Source organism: Odontesthes bonariensis, chromosome 15 (assembly GCF_027942865.1).
Source record: "Odontesthes bonariensis isolate fOdoBon6 chromosome 15, fOdoBon6.hap1, whole genome shotgun sequence".
Taxonomy (NCBI): domain Eukaryota; kingdom Metazoa; phylum Chordata; class Actinopteri; order Atheriniformes; family Atherinopsidae; genus Odontesthes; species Odontesthes bonariensis.
In genome coordinates, this window is record NC_134520.1 from 28,952,579 (window position 1) to 28,979,554 (window position 26,976).

A 26,976-nucleotide genomic window follows, 5' to 3' on the forward strand; every position below is an offset into this window, starting at 1 on the left:
AGCCTGCATATAGTTATTCCAATATATAAATGCATCGTGTATTTTACACTTGTATGTACTTGTTAGGTTTCAATGTTACCCGGATTTCGGATGAGAGATGAAACATATGGGAAACAAGAGAAGAAACCCAGTTGCTTCAGTTCAAGCATTTTAAGTATCGGCTTACGGTGGCGTAATCAAAATGACACTGGCAACAGAGCAGATAATAGAAAAATATTAATATTACAACAATATTACCGTTGAGTTACAACAGAGCTTGAACTGCTTCTCATAGTCACTTGCCGAAGCCTTTAGCGGAGCACTGTTTGGTTACTATTGGTTACAAGAGAGGCGGGAAATAAACGTCGGAGTATATTGACTGACATACACCCCCAGCCAATCAGATCCCAGTTCTTTAGTGACAACGTTTGATAGTCATAAAGTTACCTGGATTTTTCACGGAGAGAAATTATTTGCGAAACTGTTCAGATATTCCGGAAGTCCAGTCGACTTTAATTAGTTCAGACATCACCTCCACGGCAAAGCAAGTGTTTCTGTAATATTTTTTTATTGAGACGACAACATTTTGACTCGGAGTTGGTGTAAATGCGAGTGACTGCAGAAGAAGTTGAATAACCTGTTTGGGGACAGAGGTAAGTACATTGTCTACAAATGTGTTCCTACATTACTGTGTCTCCTTTTTTTTTTCGTGGACTTTAATTCCTGCACGACGAATAGTCCTATTGGATAATTGATAGTTTGCCGCAGTGGTTGGGAACAGCCAGGTTTCTGAACGTAAACTGCTCCGTATTATTGAGCAATGTGCAGGTACACCTGACACCAGTTCCTTCCACTTCTGAGTCATTTGATGAATAGTCTATCATTTATACTGTTCATAAATAATGTAAAAATAAACGTGTATCTTATACAATATATAAATTAATGTATAATCATTTTGAAGTGTAACCTTCTCTTGGTCTTGTGACAAATGTTTGTTTCCTTGTGCTTGAAACAAAACAAATCAATGATAAGACCGCATTTCCTGGTTTGTTTAGTTTTCAGTTTTATTTTGTTAATAGCTGTCACTCAGACAAGAAGCCTTGACAATACGATTCAACACAAGAAATTATGTCAGTTATTATACAACTACAAGTTTGTACCCAATGTCTGCATGTAAATCACACATTTTTGCCATAACTGTAGACATGGAGGCCTCCATGTCCAGCGACTTGTATGATGCATATGATACAAGCAAGCCCCCTACTGGGGAAGAGTACCAGCCTCAGTGTCAGCAGGATGCAGATGAAGTCGAGTGCCTCAGAAGAAGGATCAAGTACTACTTCATGAACACCTGTGAGAAATACCACGCGCGTGGAAGAAAACCGTGGAAACTCATACTGCAGATAGTCAAAATTGCCATTATTACAATCCAGGTATTGAGCAGTCTCAGATGTGACCAGAACATAGGCGCTCATGTCTTTTCACCAACCTCATCAAACGTTCTGTTCCCTCCACAGTTGGTGTCTTTTGGGCTGAGCAACCAGATGGTTGTTACATTCAAGGAGGAAAATCTGATGACGTTCAAGCATCTTTTCTTGAAAGATTATGTGGATGGTGGCATGGATACGTATGCTGTTTACAGACAGGCAGATGTGTATGATCACCTCGAATACATTATTACACAGGTGATAGATTTTTACTTTCAGGAGAAACTCCATGTAAGCGTGACCTTGTTGGTGGTACATTTTGTTGGCTTATTTTGATCATATGACACCATAGATCTGTTCCTTTTGCTTTTGTGTTACTGTAAATAATTGTTGAAGGTTTACAATTCTGAAGCTAGAAAGCTGCAACTCGTCATGGGATCGGACTTTGTTCCTTCCTTTGAGATACAGTAGCTGTTGATTATGTCTGTGTGAACCTGTCGTAAAACAGCTCACCTAATTGGCTGAGTTACCTCTTCACTCTTCACCTCGTCGAGTTTTTGATATGCACCCCGATAGTGTCGAACAACGTTAACTGTTTCAACTGTTTTCAATTGTTGGATTTTCAGTTTGGACAGCTGCACAACAACACTGTGGGCAATCACGAATATGAGAAAAATGGTAGTGACTACACCCCGCTGTCCATGTGTCAAGAGTTTTACCGCAACGGTACCATCTTCCCAGGAACTGAAACCTTTGAGATAGATGCTCATGTGGATACTGGTAAGTATGAGTACTGCTTGTAGGGTTGGTTCATGATAATTATGAAATGTAGCCTAAATTGACAGAGCCTAAACTCATTCAATCATTTTATTATTTCTTTTCCTTAGTGTGGATTATGTGAAGAGAGCTTAATTTATATTTAAAGTTCACATTCAATGCCTTTTTTTTTAAAATCACATCTTGTGCTACATCACTGAAACCCCAGAATTTGTTTAAACAAAACAACAACTCAGTTTGAAAGTGGCGTTAAATGTCCCACTTCCGTGACTGTTAATGTAAATGTAAAGTTGGGTGGTTCCTGCTCATGCCTGTGGAGCTGACCACTCAGAAATCTGGGCTTGTCAAGGGAACTTCCCTAGTTTCTGTTTTTTTGAAAGAGACTAAACAAATACACGTAAACAAAGAAACACCCAAGTAACTGTTTCATGGAAATGAATCATTTCATGAGATCTTTCTTCAGTTGTGTCAAAAATAAAGCCCACATTATCCATCCACCCAGCTGTTTGTGATCAGCTCATGTGAGAACATCAATGTGGAATCCGAAGTTTGATTGAAATAATTATGTTATGATTTTGATGGCATTACACTGGTCTACAGTAGTGAGAATAAAACCACCCCTGAATGGCCCACTGTGATGTTGTGTCTCTAACAGAATGCCTGGAAGTTCATCCCATGTATCCTCCATCACCAAATGAAGTACTTCACAAGTTTGAGTTGCATTTCAAAAGGTCTGTAAGCATCATTCACGTGAATTCTTTGACTTAAGGCAACATCCTTTTGCCTTCCTGTTTTATTTTGTTTGAAAATCCCTGTCAGTTCATGGTCTTGCCTTCTTTTCCAGGCTGCTCTCCATCAAGATCATATTTGTTCTCAAGGCCATAAATTTACAGACAGTGAGACATCGAGAGCTGCCAGACTGCTATGACTTCACTGTCATCGTAAGTAACTGAACTTCCCTTCAGGGCTCAGTAAACCAAAGTGGATCACACATTTCTGTTAGTAGCAGTGATGTGACATATCTGAACACTTCACTGCATCCTCTGTTGTCCCTGGAATTTCTTACAACTATGCACCTCTTTAGTTACTTTTGTGCCTATTATTCAAAACGCTTTATTGCAAGTAAAACAGTCACATGACATTACGAACATCTTTCATCCTAAGTCCAGCCCAGTAGATTCAACTTGGCAAACAAAAGCAATGGACTTACAAACAAATTAATTTTATTTGCAGTTAAAGTCTCCTGTTTTATTCTCAAATTGACTTTTTGATTCCACTCCATCTCCATTTCAATTTCAAAACGAAGACTCAAAAGTAACACCATACACCTGTGACCGTATTCCTAACAGTTTAAAGGCAGCGTAGAAAACTGCAAAAGTCTACGGGAAACCTATGTTTATTACTTTTATGCGACTCCCATTTGCACAATTTAATGTTAGCTTTAAAGTGATACTCCGGAGTAGATTCAACCTGGGGTCATTTGAACCGTGATATCCAGCCAAGTAGCCCACCCGCAGTTTTTTCGATATTGGCTGAACATCAGCTGAGTTACTGAGTTATCCCGAATAGCTTCGTACAAGGGTTAATGGATCCTGGTCCGTATCTCCAAAATTACCACACTAAAATCACATGCCATGACACCAAACTTCAACAGGAGTACAAATATGGTCTGTACTCACCAAACGATGCATTTGGAAGTTTGAAAATAGTCCAGGAGTTTATTATTATCAACACAAGCCTGATAGCTTCTCTGCAGCTAAAGCTGCGTCAACGTCACTTCAGAGAGCTGGGAGCTTCAAAATAAGATGAGGGTTGATCTACTACTGTAGACAACAAAGTATATGCTATATTCTACATGCTTTATTTATTAATTTTTATGTTGTAGAGTTGTGAAGTTATTTTATCAATGGAGAAACTGAGCAGCCTTGCTTTGTTGTCTACAGTAGTAGATCAACCCTCATCTTACTTTGAAGCTCCCAGCTCTCTGAAGTGACTTCGACGCAGCTTTAGCTGCAGAGAAGCTATCAGGCTTGTGTTGATAATAATAAACTCCTGGACTATTTTCAAACTTCCAAATGCATCGTTTGGTGAGTACAGACCATATTTGTACTCCTGTAGAAGTTTGGTGTCATGGCATGTGATTTTAGTGTGGTAATTTTGGAGATACGGACCAGGATCCATTAACCCTTGTACGAAGCTATTCGGGATAACTCAGTAACTCAGCTGATGTTCAGCCAATATCGAAAAAACTGCGGGTGGGCTACTTGGCTGGATATCACGGTTCAAATGACCCCAGGTTGAATCTACTCCGGAGTATCACTTTAAGGCCTGGCAACTGAATGTTTACCAATTAGGTTTGGCTTTAAGGTTGTGGTTCTTTTTAAGTATTTTTCATCCTCTAATTTAAACATGGCTGTCTGGTTCACAGATCACTTTCAACAACCAAGCTCACAGTGGCAGGATAAAGGTCGACCTTGAAAGTGATGTGGACATCAATGAATGTAGAGACTGGGAAGTCACCGGGGCCTGTAGGTTTGCTGAGTTGGTTTTAAAGCATACAGAGGATTGCAGAGGAACCCATGTTCAAGATGCCTGAGAGTCAGAATCTCTTTACATGCTCTGTTTCCACAGCTGCTAAGCAGATATATCTCACTGTGTTGTTCGACTGCCTCATTGTGATAACCTGCATCATCTCCTTCGCCCTCTGTATGCGCTCTGTGATCAAAGGGATTCGGCTGATGTTTGTGAGTAAAATAAATTGACCTGGAAGTATTTTGGTTATTCTGGCTTTAATCATCTGATACATATCAGGTTATTGCGTATTTAAGTGGAGGAAAGTCTGTACCAAAAAGCATTTCCCACTCACCTAAAATCAACAATGAAGGGTGGAAATGGCAAATTTTTTAACAAACATTACCTCCACTCGATCTGTTTATTTATGAAATTTGTGTAATTATGGGTGCAACAGCAGCTAAGACTATATTTGTTACGCCAGTATTTGTTTTAGATTTTAAGGGTATAGCTAGCCTATTCTTGTCTTAACTCACATGCTTTAAAAGGTAAACAGGATCATCTGTGAGTCATGCGTAACCTGTCTGGTTGTTTCTGGGAGTGACACGTCATTGCTTTTGCTTATAATTTCTCTCACTGCATGGTCACTGCATCCCTGTGTATGAGTAAAATGCCTAAACAGTAAAATAATCCTGAGGATTTTCTTGCAGAGATTTCTACCAAAACTTGCTCTGTGCTGTGTCCCAAACAGGAGTACAACCAGTACTGCAGTAAAGATTGCGGTAAAGACGTGCCATGGTCGGACAAATTGGAGTTTGTGAGCGGTTGGTACATCCTGATCATCGTCAGTGACATGCTCACCATCATAGGCTCCATCCTCAAGATAGAAATCCAGACTAAGGTGAGGATGATTTGTTTATAGATTGATTTATGTCTCAAGTTACAATTTTACTGTAAACTACAGTGCCTCTTATGACTTACTTTCAATTCAGCCAGAAGTACGTCTGAAATTCCTCTCCAACCTTTTTTGTAGATCCTCACAAGCTACGATGTGTGCAGCATCTTTCTTGGCACAGGAACAATGTTTGTCTGGATTGGCGTCCTCCGCTATATGGGCTACTTTAAGAAGTATAATGTAAGACCACATGTTTTTAATAGAACACAGGACATGTTCAACAAGTTGTGATCCATCCAATGCAACAGATTAACAAAGGCTTGTAGAGATGCTCGTTTTTATTTTCCATTAAAGAAGAAAAATAACCCGCTCCAGACTTGTTTCGGCTCTTCTACCTCAGTGGAAAATATATTGTCAGTGCAAACGTGCTTCATGAACAGCTTATTGGACAATGATTGTTGTGTTCTTTTTCCCCAGCCAATGGTGTTACAAAGTCCTGCTCAGATTTATTGTGGCGTTAATGTTTTTTTTTCTGAAAAAAAACAACTGCAGGTCTAAAAAGATAATGCAGTTGAACATTTTATTCATGTGGCCAGTTGGCCCAGTGTTTGAATATTACTGTAAAATCTCCTCATAAAGAGACACCCGTCGCACAGTAAAAACACATATAGTCAGTGTGGAGAGCACAAACATACCATGTGTACATAGTACTTTTAGAACCTACTGTTATACATTGAAAGAATGTTCTTTGGTATCACATGAGTAAATTTGATTTAGAAGGTTTTTATACGACTCAGCCATGATGTCTGCACCAACTTGTGTGGAAGTAAAATCCAAAAAACTTCAAAATATTCTCAGAAAGAATACATGTATTGTATTTTTGTCCAGATAATAATCTTTAGAGAAGATCTTTGAGATTTATTATGTTTTCTTTGGCTACTTCCAGATTCTCCTCCTGACGCTTCGGGCTGCTTTCCCAAACGTTATCCGTTTCATCTGCTGTGCTGGAATCATCTACCTGAGTTACTGTTTTTGTGGCTGGATCGTTCTTGGCCCATATCACGAGAAGGTGACAACAGATTGCAGGAGTAGCTGGGACGAGAGTTGAGCATGTTTTTAGATTTAATAGGGTTAGGTGAACGAATTGAAAGTAATTTGTTATCTTTGTTTTAGTTCCGGACCTTGAACACTGTGTCAGAGTGTCTGTTCTCACTGATCAACGGAGACGATATGTTCCCCACCTTTAAGAACATGAAGAAGAAGAGCAACCTGGTGTGGATTTTCAGCAGGGTCTACCTTTATACCTTTGTGTCCCTTTTTATATACATGATCCTCAGCCTATTCATCACAATCATCACTGACACATACGATACAATCAAGGTAATGAGAACTAGAGGTCATCAACCAGTTGTAACTCACTATCCTGTATTACTGAATTTAAAATCTGTATTTCGTTTGAAATGTTTGCCTCTGTGCTGCACTGCTGATTCTAAAGGTTTAATCTTTGCTCATGTAAATGTCATCATAACCACACTGTTAAATGTGAAAACATAGATGACACTTTCTGATTTGCATCACTTAGCAACAGCAGCAGAGTGGAGTCCCGACATCAGAGCTGCAAAAATTCCTGTCTGTGTGTAAAGATCTGCCAAATTCTGGAGTCTATAGACTTGACAAGAGCAACAGCTGCTTCTTTAACTGTTGCATCAACAGGTAAAAATCAGATTACTTCTCCATGTTAAGCCAAAAGTTATTATTTCCATAAGAGGGTAATGTCACACTGCATGTTGACACTTAAAATGTCCCTCGTCATAACATGTCTCATGGGAACTTCTCATTCCAGATGCAGGGAGCAACAAGAGAGGCTGACTTCAGAGGCTTAGCTGGTCTGAAGTTGGGGAGATATTCAGTGGCTGTACTTTTGAAACCATAACCTACTAATTACTGTGCACTTTATACTGTTAGCGGAAGTGGGTTGGAGAGTCTTCAAGATTTGTATATAGGTATGTGTTTTTTGTTTTTTTTAGACAAATGTTAAATGGCACTTTAATATTGCATGTCACATCAGTGTTGCACAAATATGAAACATGATTCAATAAATAATCTGAAATGTTAAATAAATGAGATTTTATTTCTCCATTGTGTGGAGAAGTGTTAAGTATAAAAGCTAAAAGTCCCCCCCTCCCCCAAAATACGAGTCAAATCTCTGTAAAATCTTTGTTACAATGCAGAAAAATATCATTTCAGTTCATAGTGATAGAAAAAGCCACATAACATTTCACTCTTTAAAACTGAGACTAGATCCACAGAAGCAGACACTGTAAATGGCTCCACGAGTCACAGTAGGGGTGGATGTAGGCCTTTATTTCCCCAGAGGAAATTTGCCATTTGAACCACCTGTGATAAGTCACTGCTGGACTGATCTGAGATCTGTCCAAATAAAAATGTTCCAATCTTAAGACTGAATTCAATTTCAAGTGTGCAGAACAGCCTTTGCACTGTTACAGTTTACTGCACAACCTTAGGCTCAAAGGATATACCTTGTCCATCATCATCATAAAGCAGTGATCCATTTGTTTTATGTCTGATGTAATACAGAACAGAATTTAGTCCGACATGAACCACCGCAACCCACAGTTTGTACAAGTGACTTGATTCAAGCCTCCAGAGCAGTCAGACGTCACCGTCACAGAGGCTGCTGCTGAAAGCATCCCAAAACAGTGCCATCTATCTAAAAACAAGTTCACAAGTGTCTCATCAAAATGTTGTGTCATCCGAGATCCTGATTCATTATAGAATTCCATGTATCCCATACTGATGGAGGAATCAACCGATTCTGGGTGATTAAAAAAAAAAATTGACTTGAAAATTAAAATTGAATAACGATGGCCACTTCATACGATTTCCTGAGACAAAACACCATCTCTCCAGGAAGTCAGCCTGGTTTTGATTGAGTGGGAGGCTGGATCCTCTGCTCCTCCATCCTGTTGGATTGGGAACGCATGATGAGACTGAAAAAGTCCTCGTTTGGAACTGTATGGCCCTTATTTGTAGAGGATGGAGCAGCGCACCTCTGGTCGTTCAGTCTGGAGCCCTAGGTCATAATGCAGGTCACGTTAGATGCTTAACATTACAAGTGAATGTACGTACTTTGGAAAAAAGCTTAATCCGTTTGTAATTAATCAAGAACCAAAAATCTTCAGGGTTGAATTAAGGAAGCAAAAATTAGCTTAGACATTACTACCAATTATCAACACGGAAAAAGTTAATGTATAGTTTGTTTAACTCTGCAAAAAAAGTCAGTATATGGGAAACAATCTTCTCGTGATCTTGCTTCAAGCTAAAACCAGCTAAATTAGCTCTAAGAGAACCAGAGTTTGAATGATAATGAATACATTTTACAGCAAAGTACCTGAGAAGTGAGAATTTATGTCATACCGACCACCTGGTAAAATTATAAACAAACTGGTTCTTTCAAGGAAAAGATAACTGACATTTTTATGTGAATTAAATGTAGTCTTTTTTGCAGCATACAATGCACTGTACATTTTGCTTACCTGGCACTTGACGAGCATGTCAAAGAAGACATCATCCCCCTCAGGCTGGTCAGCATTGGCCTCGAGGTGGCTGTACAGGGAGGGTGTGTGAGGGGTGTCTGCACTGGAGATTAGGGCTGGAAAGAAAAATGAGTATTTGTCAACATGTGGGCAGTGACACTGGGGAATGTGACCAAAATGCTTGGTGCCTATTTTGTCACCTTGTTTGGGTGTTGAGTCTGTGCTGGAGGTGGAGGGTATATGAGGCGGGTTGGAGGTGTTGAGACGTAAGCCAGGAAAATGGCTGAGGCTGGCTCTCTGGTCGTTCAGTCGACGGCCCTGGGAGCTGGCCAGCAGCTCCAGGAAATGACCAGGATCCTGCAATGGTGTTTCGCGAACTGAAGTAGCTAGAAACAGAACATTTGTGGGGGCAAGTTTTTAAATCCTGCCTTTTAAACACCTACACAACAGTTTTTGACAAGTGAAAGTAACTCTATGACATTTAAGAAATATTCCACTCAAAATGATAAGGCTTGATTAGAATTCTGTTTTTTTTAAACAATATGACAATGGTGATAAGTTTGGATTTATGGTTACTTCAGAGGTGCACAACAATAACAAATGTAGAGTGTGAAAAAGGTCCATAAATGCCTCTCTGTTCATTAAAGTACTGGAGGATAGAGGGTGGATTATTACTTCAGGGTTTCCGTCACACAAACATCCCAGAGAATTAGTAACATGAAAACAATCACAGCACAAACTTGTGGACTTGTTGCATTCACACCATGTAGGAGCTGGGCTGGCAATGCCTTTTCTTTAGAGTCGACAAAAAGACTCCGTACTATCAGATTTCTTTAACATGTTTTTGAGCTCTGAATGGGAGATGGAATAGAAAATAACACTGTTGCTCTTACATATGGTGTGAACACTAATCAAAAGATGGGACTGACTCACATGTCACTTCAGCTACAGGTAAGGTAGAGGAGGGAGAAGGGTGGGAAGGGAGATGGCTCTGGGTATCCAGTGTACACCTTTGGTCGTCCATTCTGTTGCCCTGGAAACGAGAAAGGAGGTCGAAAAAGCTCTCCTCCCCAATAGTGTCCTGAGGTCTCGGCTATGGCAGACAAGTAGGATTAACAAAATGAAGAAAAAGATAATAAGACCATTTTAGTGATCAGCTGACAAACTTTAAATGGATTTAAATAAATAAATCAAGACAGAAAGCACAAACAGTAAGCAATTACAGCACATTAGATGTTTGGATAAGTGCTTAAAGAAGAAACTCTCATCCATTTAAGCCCTGAAGTTGAGCTAAAACAAATGATTACTTTGTCAATGGTCCACATATTTTGTGTTGAGGAAAGTGATCAAATAAATTATTCAATGATTTAATCAATATTTTACATGACTGTTTGTTGTAGTCCAATAAGAGGATTTTATGAAAATTCTAAATCAAACGCAATTAATATTTTACAATGAAAATGTTAAAGGTTGGTGAGGAAAACTCAACTTTGCTGCAGAATCTGTAAAAGCCACAGTTTTAGCCTCATGCAGAGCAGCTTTGTGAAACAGCAGTTTGCTTTTTTTGATTTGCCCCATTTCATAGTATCATTTCAACAATATTTCTTGTTTAATTTTCTCACTACAGAAACATAAATGTATTGTAGGCTTAAACTACGCATAACATGAGCACCTTTGTTTCACTTTAAGTTGGCAACATTGTAGTTTGCAATGCAAAATATTTCTTAATTACCTAATTTGGTAGAAACTAAGGGGTCTGACATTGTTTATGAACACAGGACATAAATCAGAAGTGCCAAGTCTGCTCTGCCATATTACTGGGAAATGAGGCTTTGTCTCAGTATAAATGAATCATGATCAACTTTTAAGGTTTAATCATCACTGCCAATAAACAAGGATTCTCGGAATGTTGTAAGTGGATTACATGTTGTAATCTGCTACAGTAATTTACAAATACCTTTGGAGACGCAGATGTGTCCTGCTGAGGAACTGTGTGCTCCGAGAGGCTTTCTTCCTCTTCTTTCAGGGAGGATTTGGTGTTCTTCTGCTTCTTACTTTTAAGCCGATGGATAAAGAAAAGTTTTGTCGACGCCTTGATTGAGTTGTTTTTTGATGCCCCAGGAAATACATCGTCCTCCAAGTCCTGTACATGCACAGTCCATACAGATAAGAACTTTACACATTGCTGACTATTCAGGTTAGTCATTTCTGGTTGTACTATTTGCTTTGAAAAACAGCCACAGGACGTGACCACTCATAATAATGAGTCCATCAATGTAAAAACATGGGGGACAGTGAGCTGTTAAAAAGTGTTCAATGGCAATGTCGCTAACTCTAAAAAGGGCTGTGATGGTGATGTTCAGGATGACCACAAAACCCTTCTCAGGCTGTTGGTAAAATGTTACTGACCACTACTTTTTGGGATATTGCAAATGGACATTTACCATAAGAATCTTTGCTCAGTTCCCTCAAATCATCTATAAATAAAAGAAACGCATGTTCCACTTGTTTTTTACCCTGATAAAAATTGGGTAACTCAAATTCTCAAATAATTTAGGTATGTGCATTGAAAAATAAATATTAAAAACTTGAAAACGTGTTTTTTTTTTGTTTAAATCAGAGTGAGCAACTCTGTTTTGTAAGTATTGACATACGTACTGGATGTGCAGATGAATCTCCACTTTGAGATTTATCAGGACCTGGACTAATTTCCAGGTTTTCTGCACTACCTCTCCTCCTTAATGAAGATCTGACCCCTGAAACAAGAACAGAAAATTCAACATGTGGGCAGCAATTATTCAGCAAAGCATCAAAATAAAAAACAAGCCTTTCTGGTGCCTGGAAGATGGATTTTTGGACTTTGTTTTTTTTCTAAGAGCTACTTACAGATAATTCAACTTTGCATTTTTAGCAACATGTTTGCAGTTAAACTCATTCAGATGTGTAAAAATGAATCGGTAAGGCAGACAACTCTGAGGAGTACTGCTGACCTGGTAGGTTGAGGTAAGCCGGTTGGGTTCCTGGTATCGCAGTGTTGTTGGTATTAGTGTTGCGGAAGACATGATTTATGTTGGAGCTTGACTTCAGGCCAACAACCAGCCGTAGATCTGACAAGTTCATCCTAGCTGTCACTTCACCACTTTTATCTCCAGTCTGCATCATTGATAATCATAATTTAAAGTTTAATGCAAGACTACAAAATACAAAAGGCATGGGGTTAATATAAACTTTACACTGTAACACGTAGCAGGCTTTATACATGCAGTTATTCCCTGTGGTTCATTTTATAACCACTAGATGGGAGTGTGGCTCGATGAAAGCTATTAAGAGAACTTTTGGTGAAGGAATAAACTATTAACAGTCACCTCTTTGGCAATTTCCAGGTGCTTCTCAGCAAAGTACATTGCCTGCTCATGATTCCCCAGGGCTGTATGGGCATTTCCTAAGCTCCAGTAGGCTCTGCCTTCACCAACTCTGAAGCCAGACACAAGGGTTAAACAGGCTGAGCAACTTCAACGGTCATGTGAGAATGGGTAGGGCATTCCTTTTAAACCTACTCACACGTTGCAATCGTAACATCTGATGTCAACCCAAGTTTACACCCATTTCACAGCAACAGCTCATGTTCAACAGTTCTAAGTTGAATATATGGAAAAGGCACTGCAGCAAACAACGGTAGATACATCAATACCCTTAAAACCAATATTTCCTCTGGATTTAGTGAATTTCACAAGGTATACAAATATGTTTTACAATTTTGTCTGTAAATACATCTACTAATAAAAATATTTTTGTGAGGATAAAGAAACAATTCATAAGGGATTTGGAGAACAGATATCACCAATATATCTTTTCTATCCCTTTTACCAAAGAAATAAGGATAGCCATGTTGAAAAGATATGGTAGAGATGAAGTCAGTACATTAAGACTTCATCTGAAAGTTAATTTGTAAAAGCTTATGACCAAACCTTCATACATGAGTGACTTATTGAGTATATATATATTTATTTTCCTAAATGTTCATCTTGGCTATTACTTAGAAAGTCTAAGTATGTTAGAATACCACATTGAATCCTTTAAGTACTCCTTTCCTTCAACTCTGCCTGACTTTTAGATGTCTAATGGGCGCAACACTACAAATTTTTTAGCAAAAAAACGTCTCTAGGGGCCACCCACATTCAAAGGGCCCATGCTTGTTACACTTCAAAGACAGTTTGGCAGGAAAGCTGGCAACAAATGGCCTTTATGGTATACCGGTCGTTGAGGTCCTGAGCAATGACCAGATGTTTGAGGTGATAATCAATGGCTCTCTCATAGTCCTGCAGTAGTGTGTAGGTGTTGCCCAGACTGTAACAGGCCTGAGCCTCAACTGCTCTGTCCTTCAAAAGCCTGGCCAGCTGCAGAGTCCTCCTGAGGGGAAAAGAGAAGTGGAAGAAGAAGGTCAAAGAATGTCTAGGGTGGGTGTGGGAGAATGATAGTCATCCTCTCTTTACTTCTTCTCTCTTTGTTCTCATTTTCCAAGCACTTCAGAATTAGGGAAAGGCTTATATCAATGATCAAAAGATTGTGGACTTGTCCCTCTACGTCTGTGTAATATCATACATACTGTGTAAGTCCTAAATAAGGGGACTTATAGCGTCACCAAATAAAGAAAAGGAAAAAACTCTAAACTTTAATCTAATTTCTCTTCTTGTACAAAAGTGGAATTAAATGTTTTTCTCGTGGGATTGCTGTTTTTGTAATACAGACAAAAGAAATAAAAAAAAAAAATAAAAATAACCTGCTAATTACAAGGACAAGCTCACATCGAACCTCCGATTTACTCACTTGTAGTGACTTGCAGCTGCGTCGAACTGGCTGAGGAATATGTGTGCATTGCCAAGATTGCAGTGAGCCCTCCGTTCAGCTGACTTATCCCCAAACTCTTTAGCAATGAGAAGCCGCTGCCCAGCGCGACAAACAATAAAGAACATATTACTCCCGAGCATGGAATGGTTACATTTCACGAGTTAAGAAAAAAATACATGCCAATAAAACACTAATCTCCAAAAAATAAATAAATAAATAAAACTAGCACGACAAAGCTCTTGCAAAATGACTCATCTAATGTGATGAGTAATTTGCTGCTTACCTTTTCATGTGCAGCTATTGCAGTCTGAAAGTCACCCAGGAGATAGTAAGTGTTACCAAGATTCCCATAAGTGCGACCTTGGGCTGCACGGTCGCCCAACTCCTTCACCATTGACAGGTTAGCTCTTTGTTAAAAAAAACAAAAAAAAAAACGAAAAAGGATCATTTATAATAAAGTAGACTGATTTTTGATCATATCTGAAAGAAACTTTTAATTTAGTTTCCATGTGATTTATCCAGGCGTCAGATTATAACATTTTCCTAAACCTGCTCAGCAGTGGTGGCAGCATGATGTACAGCATTTTATGTTTACCATTGTATCCTGTAGGCAGTTTCTACAGAGAATATCTCTATAAAAACATAAAAATATGTGAATGAGAGAAAGCTTAATAGGAATTGATTAATTTAAACATAAATGTAACTTTGGAGCATGTGCTGAGTGTCCAGATTCATTTTAGTCCATTTGAGCATTTACATGCAGGAGGGACTCTAACCCCTACCACATTATCCAGGTGTGTTTGGCTCAGAGATGCTTGGTTTCCTATGATTTTGGTTGGACTAACATGTTTACATGTATTTCAAATGTCTGATTTAGGTGGGACTTACACAATAATTCTTTCCCCCCTCCCCCCCAAGTCATGTAAACATGCTCAGTGAGACATGGCTGCAGGAGCACATACTGGACTCCAGCACCCCTCCACCCAGCTTTCAGGTTTTACAGATAACAATGACAACAAGGAGAGTTTAAGAACAGATGATGTAATCCTGGACATTTCACTGTGAGAAGATCTGTGAGTTTCAGTCCATATTATCTGCTCAGATGACAATACGGTGACAATGGAGTCTCTAGAGCCGATTGCGAAATGAAGAATGTTGCACAAGCTGCTAAACATAATGGAAAAACTCCGTAGTACTTAAACAAAAGAGTGTTATTCAGTCGAAAGATTCCTCAGCTCCAACGCAACAAAAAACATTACACGGGGTCGTTCCTGCTCAAAGTCATGGCCCCATGCAATGACAAATGACTATTGTTTATTTAAACTCTCTTTAGGGATTAAATAAGTATTACTGACAACTTAATCTTCATGAGAACTGAGCATCTGCTTATAAAGACTGTGAGGTGTAACAAAATACATGAAAAAAACTAAATCCAGGAAAAGAATGAAACCGGACTTTGAGATTACTATGACAACCTTTTCATTTCTAAGGTAAAGAATGAATGCTCAGTGTGTTCAACGATGTTTAACACTGCCAAGGCTGCATATTGATGTTAGATAGTAAAACGCCAGAATATTCTAAATTGCACATTTATTTATCATTTCAATAAAAATATGTAAATTAGACAACAAATTAGAATATTTGTGAAGCGTTTATCATGACAGCAAAGTTCAGTTCAGAAACTATGAAGATTTCAATCTGAAAACTAAGATTACATTAAGACCGTTTCGAGTTTGAGGTCTTCAAGGGATCCAACCAACGGGTTATAAACTTAGGCCAGAAATATACTTGCTTTTAATTACGGATAGCTGCTTAGCTTATCCTGCATTTGTTTTGTGCATCGTGCAAGCCCCTCCTTAGAAAATAATGCAATGCGTTCACAAGCTGCAATATATAGCTGAGCAGCAGGGGCAGCGTAGGGCAATATTTGACCGGATGTGAGGTCACAGGGTTGGCAGCGGTAGTCTGAAATTACCTGCACCTTTACGATGTATCGTTGCCACTGAGACGAATGTGCTTGTAAAACAGCTTGTGGGATTTCAGAACAATTTTGGACATGTTGGAGAAACAGAGGGGGGGTGCTATCAATTACGTGTTTTTTCCAGTCCGAGTTATCTGGTGTGTCCCCTAGTGGAATCCTCCAGTAACTGGGATAGCACACAGGCGGTTATGTGAACAACTATGTCCATGACAAAGCAAGTTACTTATGTGTACGTGTTGTTGGGTTCACCACTAGTAACCTTGTATAATTCCACAAAGCTTTCAGTTTTAAATAAAACACAACAAATATGTCAAGGTAACGAGGAATACCAACGCACTCATAGTAGTGGGCAGCATTCCTCAGAGCAATCCTGGCATCCTCAGGAAACTCTCCTGGCTCTGCTCCACTCCAGCAGATGCTCTTGCCCTTGGCGTGGTAAACGTTTCCGAAATTATACAGCGCCCGAGCCTGCCCAACCTACAGCGTGCACAGCAGATTTTCACAGAAACCAGGGTGACCACAGCTGTAATTATGTACTTAAAATACACTGACATCAGACTTTGTCATTTGCACGCAGGCTGGCAAACTATTCTGAAAGTTGGTGCGTACCAAAAATGTTAACTGGCTGCAAAGCATGTCACGTGATATGGTTGAAAACAAATTTGGATCAATTTATTCTAATCAATGTCAAAGTCAATCTTAAATAACTTGTAATCCATAAATATTAGAAAAATATTGCCCACCTTATCAGATATGGCTCTGGCGATATCCAAATGCCTTTGGCAACAAACCACAGCTTCATCATACCGTCCTAAAAGCTTTAATGTGTTCCCAAGGTTACCGCTGGCTTTAGCTTCACCGAGTTCATCTCCAATTGTCCTGAGTACGCAAGGAAGTAAAAAAAATAAATAAATATACAAACGTAATGTTGCGGAAGCATGCAGTAATGCTCAACAGTCTAGTTAAGCAGTTTAATCATTGAGAAGGAAATTATGATTGAAAGTTTTAGCACTTGTTCTGAATACATTTGTTGGACTATGTGGGTACGTGTAAAAAATTTCAACTGCATCATAAAACAACAAATAATTAGTCAGATTGTGAAAATATTCACCGAGTAAGTGTGAGGTCATGCCGATGGTACTCCAGAGCTTTAATATACTCTTGAAGATGAAAGTAGGCATTTCCCAGCTGGCTGTAGATGGCACTGAGGATTTGGAGGTCCTCTGTTCCTACCTGCAAGGCAGACTCAAAAAAGGAGACGCCTGCGCGATAGTCCCCTGCCTTACAGAGACGCTCGCCTTCCAGAGCCAGATCCAGACACGATGACTCCATCCTGTAAGAAAACAGAAGCTTTGTGAGAAGTAACAGTGAACTCAACAGTAAATATCAAAACATTATATTATCATACTTATCGAACAAATCAATTTTTCTTTAATTATTTTTCCTGCAGAGATATCCTAAAATTAATCACTTCATTTACCAGCAGGTGTAACACAGGACTGAATATTGTTTAATAATCCAAAAATGGGAACTTAAGTTTGCACTTTGAATAGAAACAGCTATTGCTCATTGTAAGAAGAAAAAGGGTCATTGTGCAGAGTTATTGCTGTGAGTACAAAATGACCTCCTGTAACATTCTTTGTTGACGCAGAGCTGAAAGAATTTCTGATTGAACTCTCTTCATTGTTTCATCACTATGTTACGTATGAGGGTGTCCATTCTTTTCATCGGCTGGTGCAGAATCTTTCTTTGCACAATCAACTAGAGTGGCTCCAGAGCCAGGACTGCAGGGCCAGCCTTCTTTATCAGTTTGTTCTTTTCTGAGTCACTGGCTTTGATGCTGCTACCTCAACAGAGGCTGTAAAGCAGACTGCACTCTCCCCCCACAGACTCATGGAAGATATCCAGCATCTTGGTGCAGACATTGAAGGGAGCTCTACTCTGTCTCTTCTAGTAGTCAGTCTCAGTGTCGCATTTGCATTTCACCCAGATATTTATTATGCTTTACCCCCTCAACCTCGTCCTACAGGATGGGAAAGAGTGTTTGACTTATTCCTGGTCCCCCTAAAATCCACTATCAGCATCTTTATCATATCATCATTCAAGACTCAATTGAATCTTGTTCCAACAGAATGCCACAAAAAGGTTGACTAGTTCCCTGTACTCTGTGCCTCTTGTCCATCGCTAACACACCCAACAATTACAGTCATCTGTATATTTCAGGAGATGACAGGACCGAGTTGTACAGGAAGTCTGAGGTCTATAGAATAAAGAAAAATGGTGAGACTACAGTTACAAGTGGTGCTCGTCTCCTGCTGACCATCTTCTCAGACACACAACCCTTCAGTCTCACAAACTCTTCAGTCTGTTTGTCAGGTAGTTGATAATCCATTATAACAGCCAACTGCATTCATCCAATCAACATGAGAAAGCACTCAAAAAGTGTTGATATGGTCTCCTCCAACACCACAGAGTAGAGATCCTTTCCCACAAGAGGATTGACAAACAGCATATAGAGGAACAGAAAATGACAAGAAGAAAAAAATTTAAAAAAAGCCCCAAGTCTTTCGAAACCACACTAAAAAAAAACTATGAATCCAAAATGGGATGAAGAATTTCCTCCTTGTCGTGAGCTCCAAGCCCTAAAAATGCTGCAATTACTCTGGAATGAAAATGCATACCTTACATTTTACCATAAGCACAAAATAAACTCAGATGTGTCAGTGGTAAGAACCACCACTTCATCTCCTATTGTAAGCTTCAAACTGCTATACTGTAATATGAAAGTGGAGACCACCATGCTATTGAATCACAAATCTCCTACTGCCCACTAATAGGGTTAATGAATGGTCAGAATGAATGCAGCCTCTGGTCCAAAGGATGTCTGGTTTTAAAATGGTTGACAAAAAAAAATGACCCTATCGGCCAATAAACCTTCTCCTGACTTTATGCTCTTAATTGTCAGTTTACTGATATTGCACAAGTTTATTCGTGTGATCCATCCCTCACTTGTGCTTTTTTCTGCTTTATTCATAAATAAACACTCATGAAAACCTGTTACATGGTTGGACAATATATGGTCAAAAACCATCAGTGATTTGTTAAGAGGCATTGTCAGCATCTAAAGTATCATATCCTTGATTAGAAAAAAAAATAAAAAAATGAAAGAAAAATCCCAAAGGCAGAAAGCACGGGGTAACTTAAGGTGACTGAAGACAGCACTGCTTCTCACCTCACAGGCATGCAGGCTTTGAGAAAGAGATTGAGTCATAACATTTAGAAGAGAGCAACAGCAAATGGTAAAACATTCAAACATGAACACATTTGCATTGGCAGGACTGCATGGTTATTTAGCGGTTGTGCCAGAAAAACAAAAAAACAATTCCAAAGTCACATAATGCCCCCTTACTATCCAATTGCCCTTTTGATCTACACTGATCTCATGAAAGCCTCTCTGGAACCCAGTACAGTTAAATCTGCTGTACCTGCTGAGATGAATCCTCATTGCCCATGTGTCAGACCACTTAAAACGCTTCCTTCACGTAGATTTCAACATCACACCTGGAAACTCTTACACAATAATACTTAAAACCCACTTTGTGTTCATTTTCCTAGAGCAGAATTGTCCAGGACAGCCAAAAGAAATACATACACACACACACACACACACACACATCAACACTCATAAAGTGGAAACAGTTTCACCTGTGATAAGAGTCATGAAAAGAAAGGGTGAGTGAATCCATGGGATTACATCATAAGATTGTAAAACAAATACTGTCATACGTGAATGCAAAGGAGTCACTCTGCAGCACTCCATTCAGTGAACGGAGGGAGGTTCCATGTGTATGTTCATGTGGCCCCGCCCACATCTGTGTGTGCCCGCCAGCAGCTAACACCACAATGATGAAGTCTAACACAACCAAACATTTATATATCCAATGTGTTATCACTGTATGTATATGAAGCCCAGTTTAAAACGAAAAAAACAACAACAACAACAAAAAAAAACATCTTTGAACCGGAGTTTCAAGATTGTTCAAGGAATCATACAAAGGTTCATGCACTTGGCAAACTCAGAGCTGCTAGCTTACCCGTCGCTCCCAGAGGAAGTCCAGTTCCACGTCACATCAGAAAGAACATGAAATAAGAAGTAATGACAGTCTGCGAGCCATGTGAGCTTGTCGGAAGCACCATGGAAGCTACTAGCTCTGGGAGTGCCGGGCACGCTCGAGAGCTAGCCAAGCAAAGTCTTGACCGGGCCACAAAAGTCAGGCGTTAGTAGGTGATCGTGGTTTTTTCGACCCGCGTAAAAAAGGGCCTACAAGCTAATTTTGAACTCTTTTCTGACAAACAAAATTCATAAACAGTGACCTGGCTTTTGTTGTCACAGTTTAGTGCAATTTCCAAGCAATCATTCAAATTTTTATCTTGTAACAAACGTGACCTTTTAACAAGAATTAGGGCACAAAGACAAATGGCATTTCCTACAAGTATGTCTTCTAAATCCCGAATAAACTGCTGATACTGGGCCAAGGTTGGGGTTAAGCTCTGCCCCTCTCAGCAGAGATACAGCATTACTGAATACTGAATTTACGGTAAGCCTGTCCACTTCATGAATAATGATTCACATTTTGAACTGATACATCTTATAGCTATACATCTCTCTCACAATATATATAGATAGATATATATCTATCTATATATATATATAGATAGATATATATCTATCTATATATATATATATATATATATATATCTTGTGTGTGTTGTGCTATGATCATTTATAGCTTTCAGAAGCTATCTTTTCTACACACAGCAGTTCTGCTCAAACACAACCTGGTGGAAAGAAATATTCCATCTCAGCAGGCACCTTCTTTAAAATCTGAAATTTAATACAAAGACTTCAGAGAAGAACTTTGGTTTACACTTCATAACTCTACAAATTACAACGTAATTAAGTTTTTTTGTTGCTTAAAAAAATATCTATTTCAGAACAGTTTTCCAAAAAAAGTAGACATACACACAGTATGAAGCTGAGTGGGATCTATGGAAAGCATGCAACTCCTGTCATAATGAGGTCATACACAACACAACGCTCATACGCTCACAAACCTGTTTCCTTTTCTAATTTTCATGCACTCAAGGCAGGTTGAGACGACGGCCATTTCAATCTTCTTGATCGCTTTCTGGAGCAAGCACCACTCTTTCTGCATAACACCCTTTGTCTTATCTTCCTTCATGTACATACACATAACGCACACACCCGCTGTGTCCCAATTTCTTAAGAATAAAGAAATCCCCCTTGGATCTGCCGTCTTCTCTGTGCACACGCCGCTAACAGGTTGTAACAGCAAAAACAAAAGACTTAATCCTCTCAGCGTTCGCATTGACCTCAACGACCAAGTGCCAGCGTGGGAGACCTCTTGTTCAGGTGAATACGGATTAACACCAAGTTGTTACCAGGCAGAACTGACTCAAAGTGAGAGTAATTGGCTAAGTTGTTGTATTTCTCCGGCAAGTAGCCACCTGCATATACGCCTGATGGCGTGTGTCACTTCCAATTAGTCCAGACTTCAGTGTTAATTATAGCCATGTTAAGTGGCTCCAGCAAACTCTAAGGCTATTTGCTCAACACTCCTGAAATGGTCATTCAGCAGTGTGCAGCATGAATATCTCATCAACGATCTGTCATAAATGCTTTACCTGGATGATAACACACATTTAAATTAGATTCATTTCTATAACAGGGATTTCCTTGGCCAAATCACACGCAAATCCCACAGGGACACATTAGTGTATTAGATATGGGGAACCAGAAGTTAAGTCACGCCACAATCCCTATTCCAAAGCTTCAAGTAAATCAACTGCTGACAATCCAGATAAATCCATTTGTCTGATCTAATTAAGAAGTCTGGGCCAACGTGCCCTGTAGGTGGAGACACAATATGTTGCCTCACCATCAGTTTGTGCATGAGCACTGGTGCAAGCCACGTGTTTCCTTCAGTTGACTAAAAGCCAGCTAATTCTTTAAATTAACCTTAGTGTAGATGGAATATAGAAGACATGTCATTATGCTTTCAGAAAGTCCTCGCTGTAAAATCTACAGACAGCACAGACCTAGTTTTTGTACAGCTGCTCTGTTCTAATTTGTCTTTCCTGCCTGTGGGTATGTTCCCCCAAAAAAATCATTTTTTCCAACTAGTGAAGGATTTTGGCTTTAGAACTAGACAAGCAAACATCCCCATCATCAGCTTGTGGCAGTAACCTGCAGGCCCTGTAAGTTACTTGCAACTGAAAACAGAGCGTGCTTCCTTCAGAGGAAAACAGGTTAATGATGCATTAACTTGACAGGGCTTGCATGCAGTGCTTAGAATGACTACGTGGTGATGCAATTCATGCCACCACAGTTTTCCATAAATATATCATATCCTTATACTCTGTCAAACAAAATGGTTGTTAAATTCCAAACAGCCCTGATGTGACATCATTTCCAATCACTTGATCTGAAAAATTTAACAATCACAAGGCACTTGAAGTGTCTATGTTGATAACATAGCCTGCAATCAGGTACTTATTCTCAGTCCAATGAAATATTTACACTGGGCTGGTATGGACCTCCTGTAGTCTGCCCAGAATCATTCAACAGTTAGCAAATAAGGTGTCGTGTTCCTGCCACGGACAAACTTGCTTCTTTTCTAACAGACACACAAAGTGTGGAAATATAGTTTGAAAACAGTTTTTGGAAAATGACCCTTATGTCAGAGAATTCATGTTATTCATCAATATTTTCTTTGTAAATAACATACTACCAGGAACACAACAACAATAACACATATTCTATATTAAAGCTACACAAAACAGTTATTTTACCATCTGTGAATCTGCTCATTGTTTCTCTTTTTGCTTTTTCCAAAATCTACCCAATTAAATTCCAATGCTTTTAAGTAGCTGTAATTAATATCGGTCACTACTATTTGAGGATTATTTCTCTTGACTCACTTTTCTCTGGATTACTTTAGCTACAATCCATAACAGGAGTAAGGCTGTCGACTTGTGCGAAAATATGCTGGCAGATAATGCAGATCTATTTTCAACATATTGAAGATATTTTCAATGAAAAGGTTTATGTCACATTTTTACACTTCATCTTGAATGAACACAACAGCATGACAATATTGCAGTTACCCAGGAGACACAGGCAGCCTACCTCTGACGGACGTGAAGTAAATGCTCCCTGTCCTGTGCGTGATGAAGGGGACTGCGGCCATACATGACAATCAAGCCAGCGGTCCTTACACGAGCCTGGGTGAAAACAGCCAGAGGATGAGCCTCGTTAAAAAAGTCCCGTCACCTGCTGAGCTCAAAGTGAAACGGGGCATTAAAAAAAAAAAAGAAATCTACACATGATAGTTCATCAGGACGGACTGAACACTGCTACGCACGAATTCACCGACACACTATCTCTTATCTTGAAACTGGAGCTGCAGAGAAAGACAAACACTCAATGACATTCATTATCACGTGTTTGTGGCAGCAAAATTCCCAGCGTTAGCGGAAACAAACACCATGAATAAAAGAAATTAAGTAAGTATCCTGACGGGAAGGCACTTATATCAGCAATGCTGTCTCAGCCAACATACGTACGATCGATCATTTCCAGCCTTTGTGACAATTACATTTCTCACATTGGAAAAGTTTAAATATTTAGTAAACAGCAAGATAGATGGAAAATATTTTGTTGACACTAATGAGGAGATTGGGCTTGCAGTGAGAAACTGTGCCCTACAGACATCCTGCTGTCGGTGTGACTGGAACTGAATGCCAACTATGTTTGTACCCACCGCTGCACTCACAACATGTTCACCTGCTACACCGTGTGTGCCAAGAAAATTCCCACGACAGCCTTGAGACAGTCGAAGAGGGATCATTGTATCCAAGCCAAATTCCAAAGACTGTCAAAACAGATAGTTGAGCTTCGGCAGACCTGTTTAAACCCTCATTCACACTCACGGATCTAAAAATCATGTGATCGCTGAGCTTTCAGATTTGATCTTTTTTTTTTTTTTTTGCGCATACCATTGCAGTGACCTGAACTAGACTGATTTACCTCCCTGTTGGCTGGGAATGACAACATTGTTTTCACCCAATAAACAGAGCGCCTGGATTTTGTGCTGACTGCATCATTCTTTGTGAACTAGACAGCGTGGCCCACAAAAACTCTCTCAAGGTTCAGCTGTTTCATATGAAGCAGTCACAATGTCTAACAACAATCAGATCAACTTCAGCGTCGCTTAGTTTCAGTCTTGCTCCTGGTGGTATATGCCAAATACCTTTTTAGACTACTCTTTTTGTTCCCCAGTTTGTGAAAACACAGGCTGATTTCTTGAACAATTCGGTCCACATGAAGAATGTTTTAGGCTACTTATCTACATCAGTAACATTTGCATTGTTTGTCCTTATTTCCAACCATGTAGCGTCACACACAGCTGTGTAAGAGTGAGTAAGACAAACTAACAGGAACTTTGTGAAGCGGCATCCAGACAAATCTGCTCAGTTCAGTAAAATACATTTTGTTTCACTTTTGTCATCTCTTTACTTCAATAATTGCATTAATTGAAATACTGAAACTATAAGGAGATCAAGAGCAATGTCCTGTAGGAGCTCTAACTTCTTAAAATCACTGAAATGACAAACATTACGTGCAGAGATAAAGATAGGCATAAAGAATAAAGATACGCTGTTTGTAACTACAAATACATTGTGCAAAAACACAACTGTTGACTGGAAGCTCTTGCTTAAGAGCAGAAACTTAATTTATTCCCATACTGTCATATGAAAAGGCACTCTAAACCAAAACCATTCCAATATGAATACGCCCAACCAATCCCTCTTCAATTAAGTGATGCTCTCAGAAGTGATAACCATTTTCCCGTTTGAAGAAAGCTTATGAAAAACCACCATTAAAGACTTTAAACCCAACTCTATGGCTAAAAGAGGCCACTGCAAATATGAGTGGAAAACTGGGCTTCGACACCATAACTTTAGCCTGCTCTGTAATTACTGTTCAAGCTAAATGAGTCGAGTGCAAAAAGGAAAAGAAGTAAGCGCGTTTTGAAATGTGTGCTTTTTTGCATCAAGTTTGTACAGCAAGTTTAAGACAAAGTTGTTTTCAGATCACATGACCGTCTTCGTGGTGACTGAGAAATTCTGTCCTAAAAAGCTGGAAATGAGTCAATTTCGCACCAACGTGTCGTGACAAGCTCTCTGTCTGACTGATACCGACGCGAGGAAGATGTTTTTTGATTGTTGATAATAGTCCGAATGACCGAAACTTATTCACAGTTAAAACATATCAAGCGAATTGACGAACGTAACCGATGTTTTTCTAAAACTGCGGCACAGGACAGACTCCAAACTTCAGGAAATTATTTCACTTACCTCAAAGTGAATAAGCCACGGGTATGTCTCAGTTTGGAAAAACGGTTCAATCGAGACAGAGTCTTAAAAAACTAGTAAATCTTTCCCCCCACACTTGCTTACAGTGTCGTTACTGCCCACCAGTCCATCTGGGAGGAAGATGTCTACGCTTTTGCGGGAAACAGAAGTCGAGGCCCCTCCTCGCGCTCAAAATCTGACTCCAATTAGGATACAACGCTGCTGCCTCGTTTAGGGAGGGGCGGGAGGCTTGTAAATCTCCATTAAATCACATTTTTATGCGACAGTGCATGGAAAATAATCTCAATCAGTTCAGCAGCAGTTACCACGGGTAACACTTAAAGGTCTCTCCCGACCTCTGCCGCTCGAATTACACTTAAAATGACACCTTATAGTCAAATAAATGAACGTCTCTATTTTGCTTAAAGAAGTCCAAACAAAAGGTATATTTGAATGTGCTAAATGAATTCTCGACGCGTTCCCTATTCATGAACTGCATGAGGCATTTTATACTATTATAAGTTAAAAAGGGAAATAAAAGAATAAATGCAGAAAGGAGTATAATCTGGTCTCTTATAAAAAAGCAGGAAACAGGGTAGAGCCATAGATGTATTTCAGTAAATTTTTAGTCTAAGTCAAAATATCAAAATATATACTTACCTCTTATTGTGGGTAACTTTACATATAGTTTATAAAAGTAAAGTTCAAATAAAAGCTGCAAAGTGGAGAAATTGTTTTCCAATGATCAAGTTCAAGAAATCTAAAATTTTAATGTCTGCTTTTTGTCAAACATTCTACCAACATATGGTGTGACACAGCTCATGTTGTTTGTCAGCTGCCCCTGTGGTATAGAAGGACGTTTTATTCCCGCATTGCATTATCCAAATCACATGACGAAAATACTGTGATCCTCACCTCAAATACAGCTAGATATTTAGAAAAAAAAACAATGTCATGTGGGACATGTTCAATAATAATGAGCTAGCTTGAGGTTTTCTGAAAAGTAAGCTATACTTTTCAAGATATAAATTATGCTAAAACAATGTTTTGGCACCTTTATGGAGTCCTAATTATTAAAAACCTTTTCGATCATTCATCCTGCATGAAACTGATGACAAGGCATGGGGATTTGGATAGTTATTTTATCCTTTCTCATGTATGTTTTAGACCATCTGTCCACTCCGTCAAACAGGGACTGTGTTGTCATCAGAGAGAGTTCAGCTGTCCTTTAAATGAAGACATACTGTTGAGTCTTGACCTGAGGGGTTTGCTCTGCCTCAGCTAGACGTAATCTCCCGACTTAAAGGTCATTGAATCTGACTTAAAGGTCATTGAATATACTTGACCATCCAAGAGCAATTGAACATGAACATTTACTCCATAGACTAACAAAGTGTCACAGCATTTCATGATATACTCACATTTGGACAGTTGCTTCGCATTTAATAGGCGAAAAAAAATTCCACATTTGGAGGATGGTCCTACACACCTGAGTGCCAAGTGGTATAGATGAATGGGATCCAGTACCTGTTAAAGAATCAAGCTGATTATTTTAAAGTGCCA

At 39.2% G+C, this 26,976-nt stretch overlaps 2 protein-coding genes across 3 annotated transcripts; one reads left to right on the forward strand and one right to left on the reverse strand.

The window, feature by feature from the left end:
- Positions 1 to 402: 402 nt before the first annotated feature.
- mcoln3b (mucolipin TRP cation channel 3b) lies at positions 403 to 7,918 on the forward strand. Its single transcript, XM_075485875.1, has 14 exons — positions 403 to 632; positions 1,183 to 1,412; positions 1,497 to 1,664; positions 2,033 to 2,186; positions 2,839 to 2,914; positions 3,028 to 3,124; positions 4,612 to 4,711; positions 4,815 to 4,927; positions 5,446 to 5,595; positions 5,728 to 5,829; positions 6,536 to 6,658; positions 6,763 to 6,969; positions 7,172 to 7,302; positions 7,433 to 7,918. Exons 2-14 carry the CDS (start codon positions 1,185 to 1,187, stop codon positions 7,470 to 7,472), a joined length of 1,689 nt encoding a protein of 562 aa, XP_075341990.1. The 5' UTR covers positions 403 to 632; positions 1,183 to 1,184; the 3' UTR covers positions 7,473 to 7,918.
- On the reverse strand, positions 5,925 to 25,570 carry LOC142400725 (G-protein-signaling modulator 2-like). 2 transcript variants are annotated; one of them, XM_075485873.1, is made up of 16 exons: positions 25,417 to 25,570; positions 23,186 to 23,280; positions 17,087 to 17,308; positions 16,719 to 16,854; positions 16,313 to 16,452; positions 14,278 to 14,401; positions 13,974 to 14,089; positions 13,401 to 13,556; positions 12,512 to 12,620; positions 12,137 to 12,299; positions 11,805 to 11,902; positions 11,104 to 11,289; positions 10,080 to 10,239; positions 9,347 to 9,532; positions 9,147 to 9,262; positions 5,925 to 8,683 (listed from the first exon to the last, which is right to left on the reverse strand). In XM_075485873.1, exons 2-16 carry the CDS (start codon positions 23,248 to 23,250, stop codon positions 8,525 to 8,527), a joined length of 2,136 nt encoding a protein of 711 aa, XP_075341988.1. In that variant the 5' UTR covers positions 23,251 to 23,280; positions 25,417 to 25,570; the 3' UTR covers positions 5,925 to 8,524. The 2 variants fall into 2 exon arrangements, with proteins under 2 accessions (XP_075341988.1, XP_075341989.1); XM_075485874.1 differs by having other exon boundaries at positions 23,186 to 23,332.
- Positions 25,571 to 26,976: the final 1,406 nt, after the last annotated feature.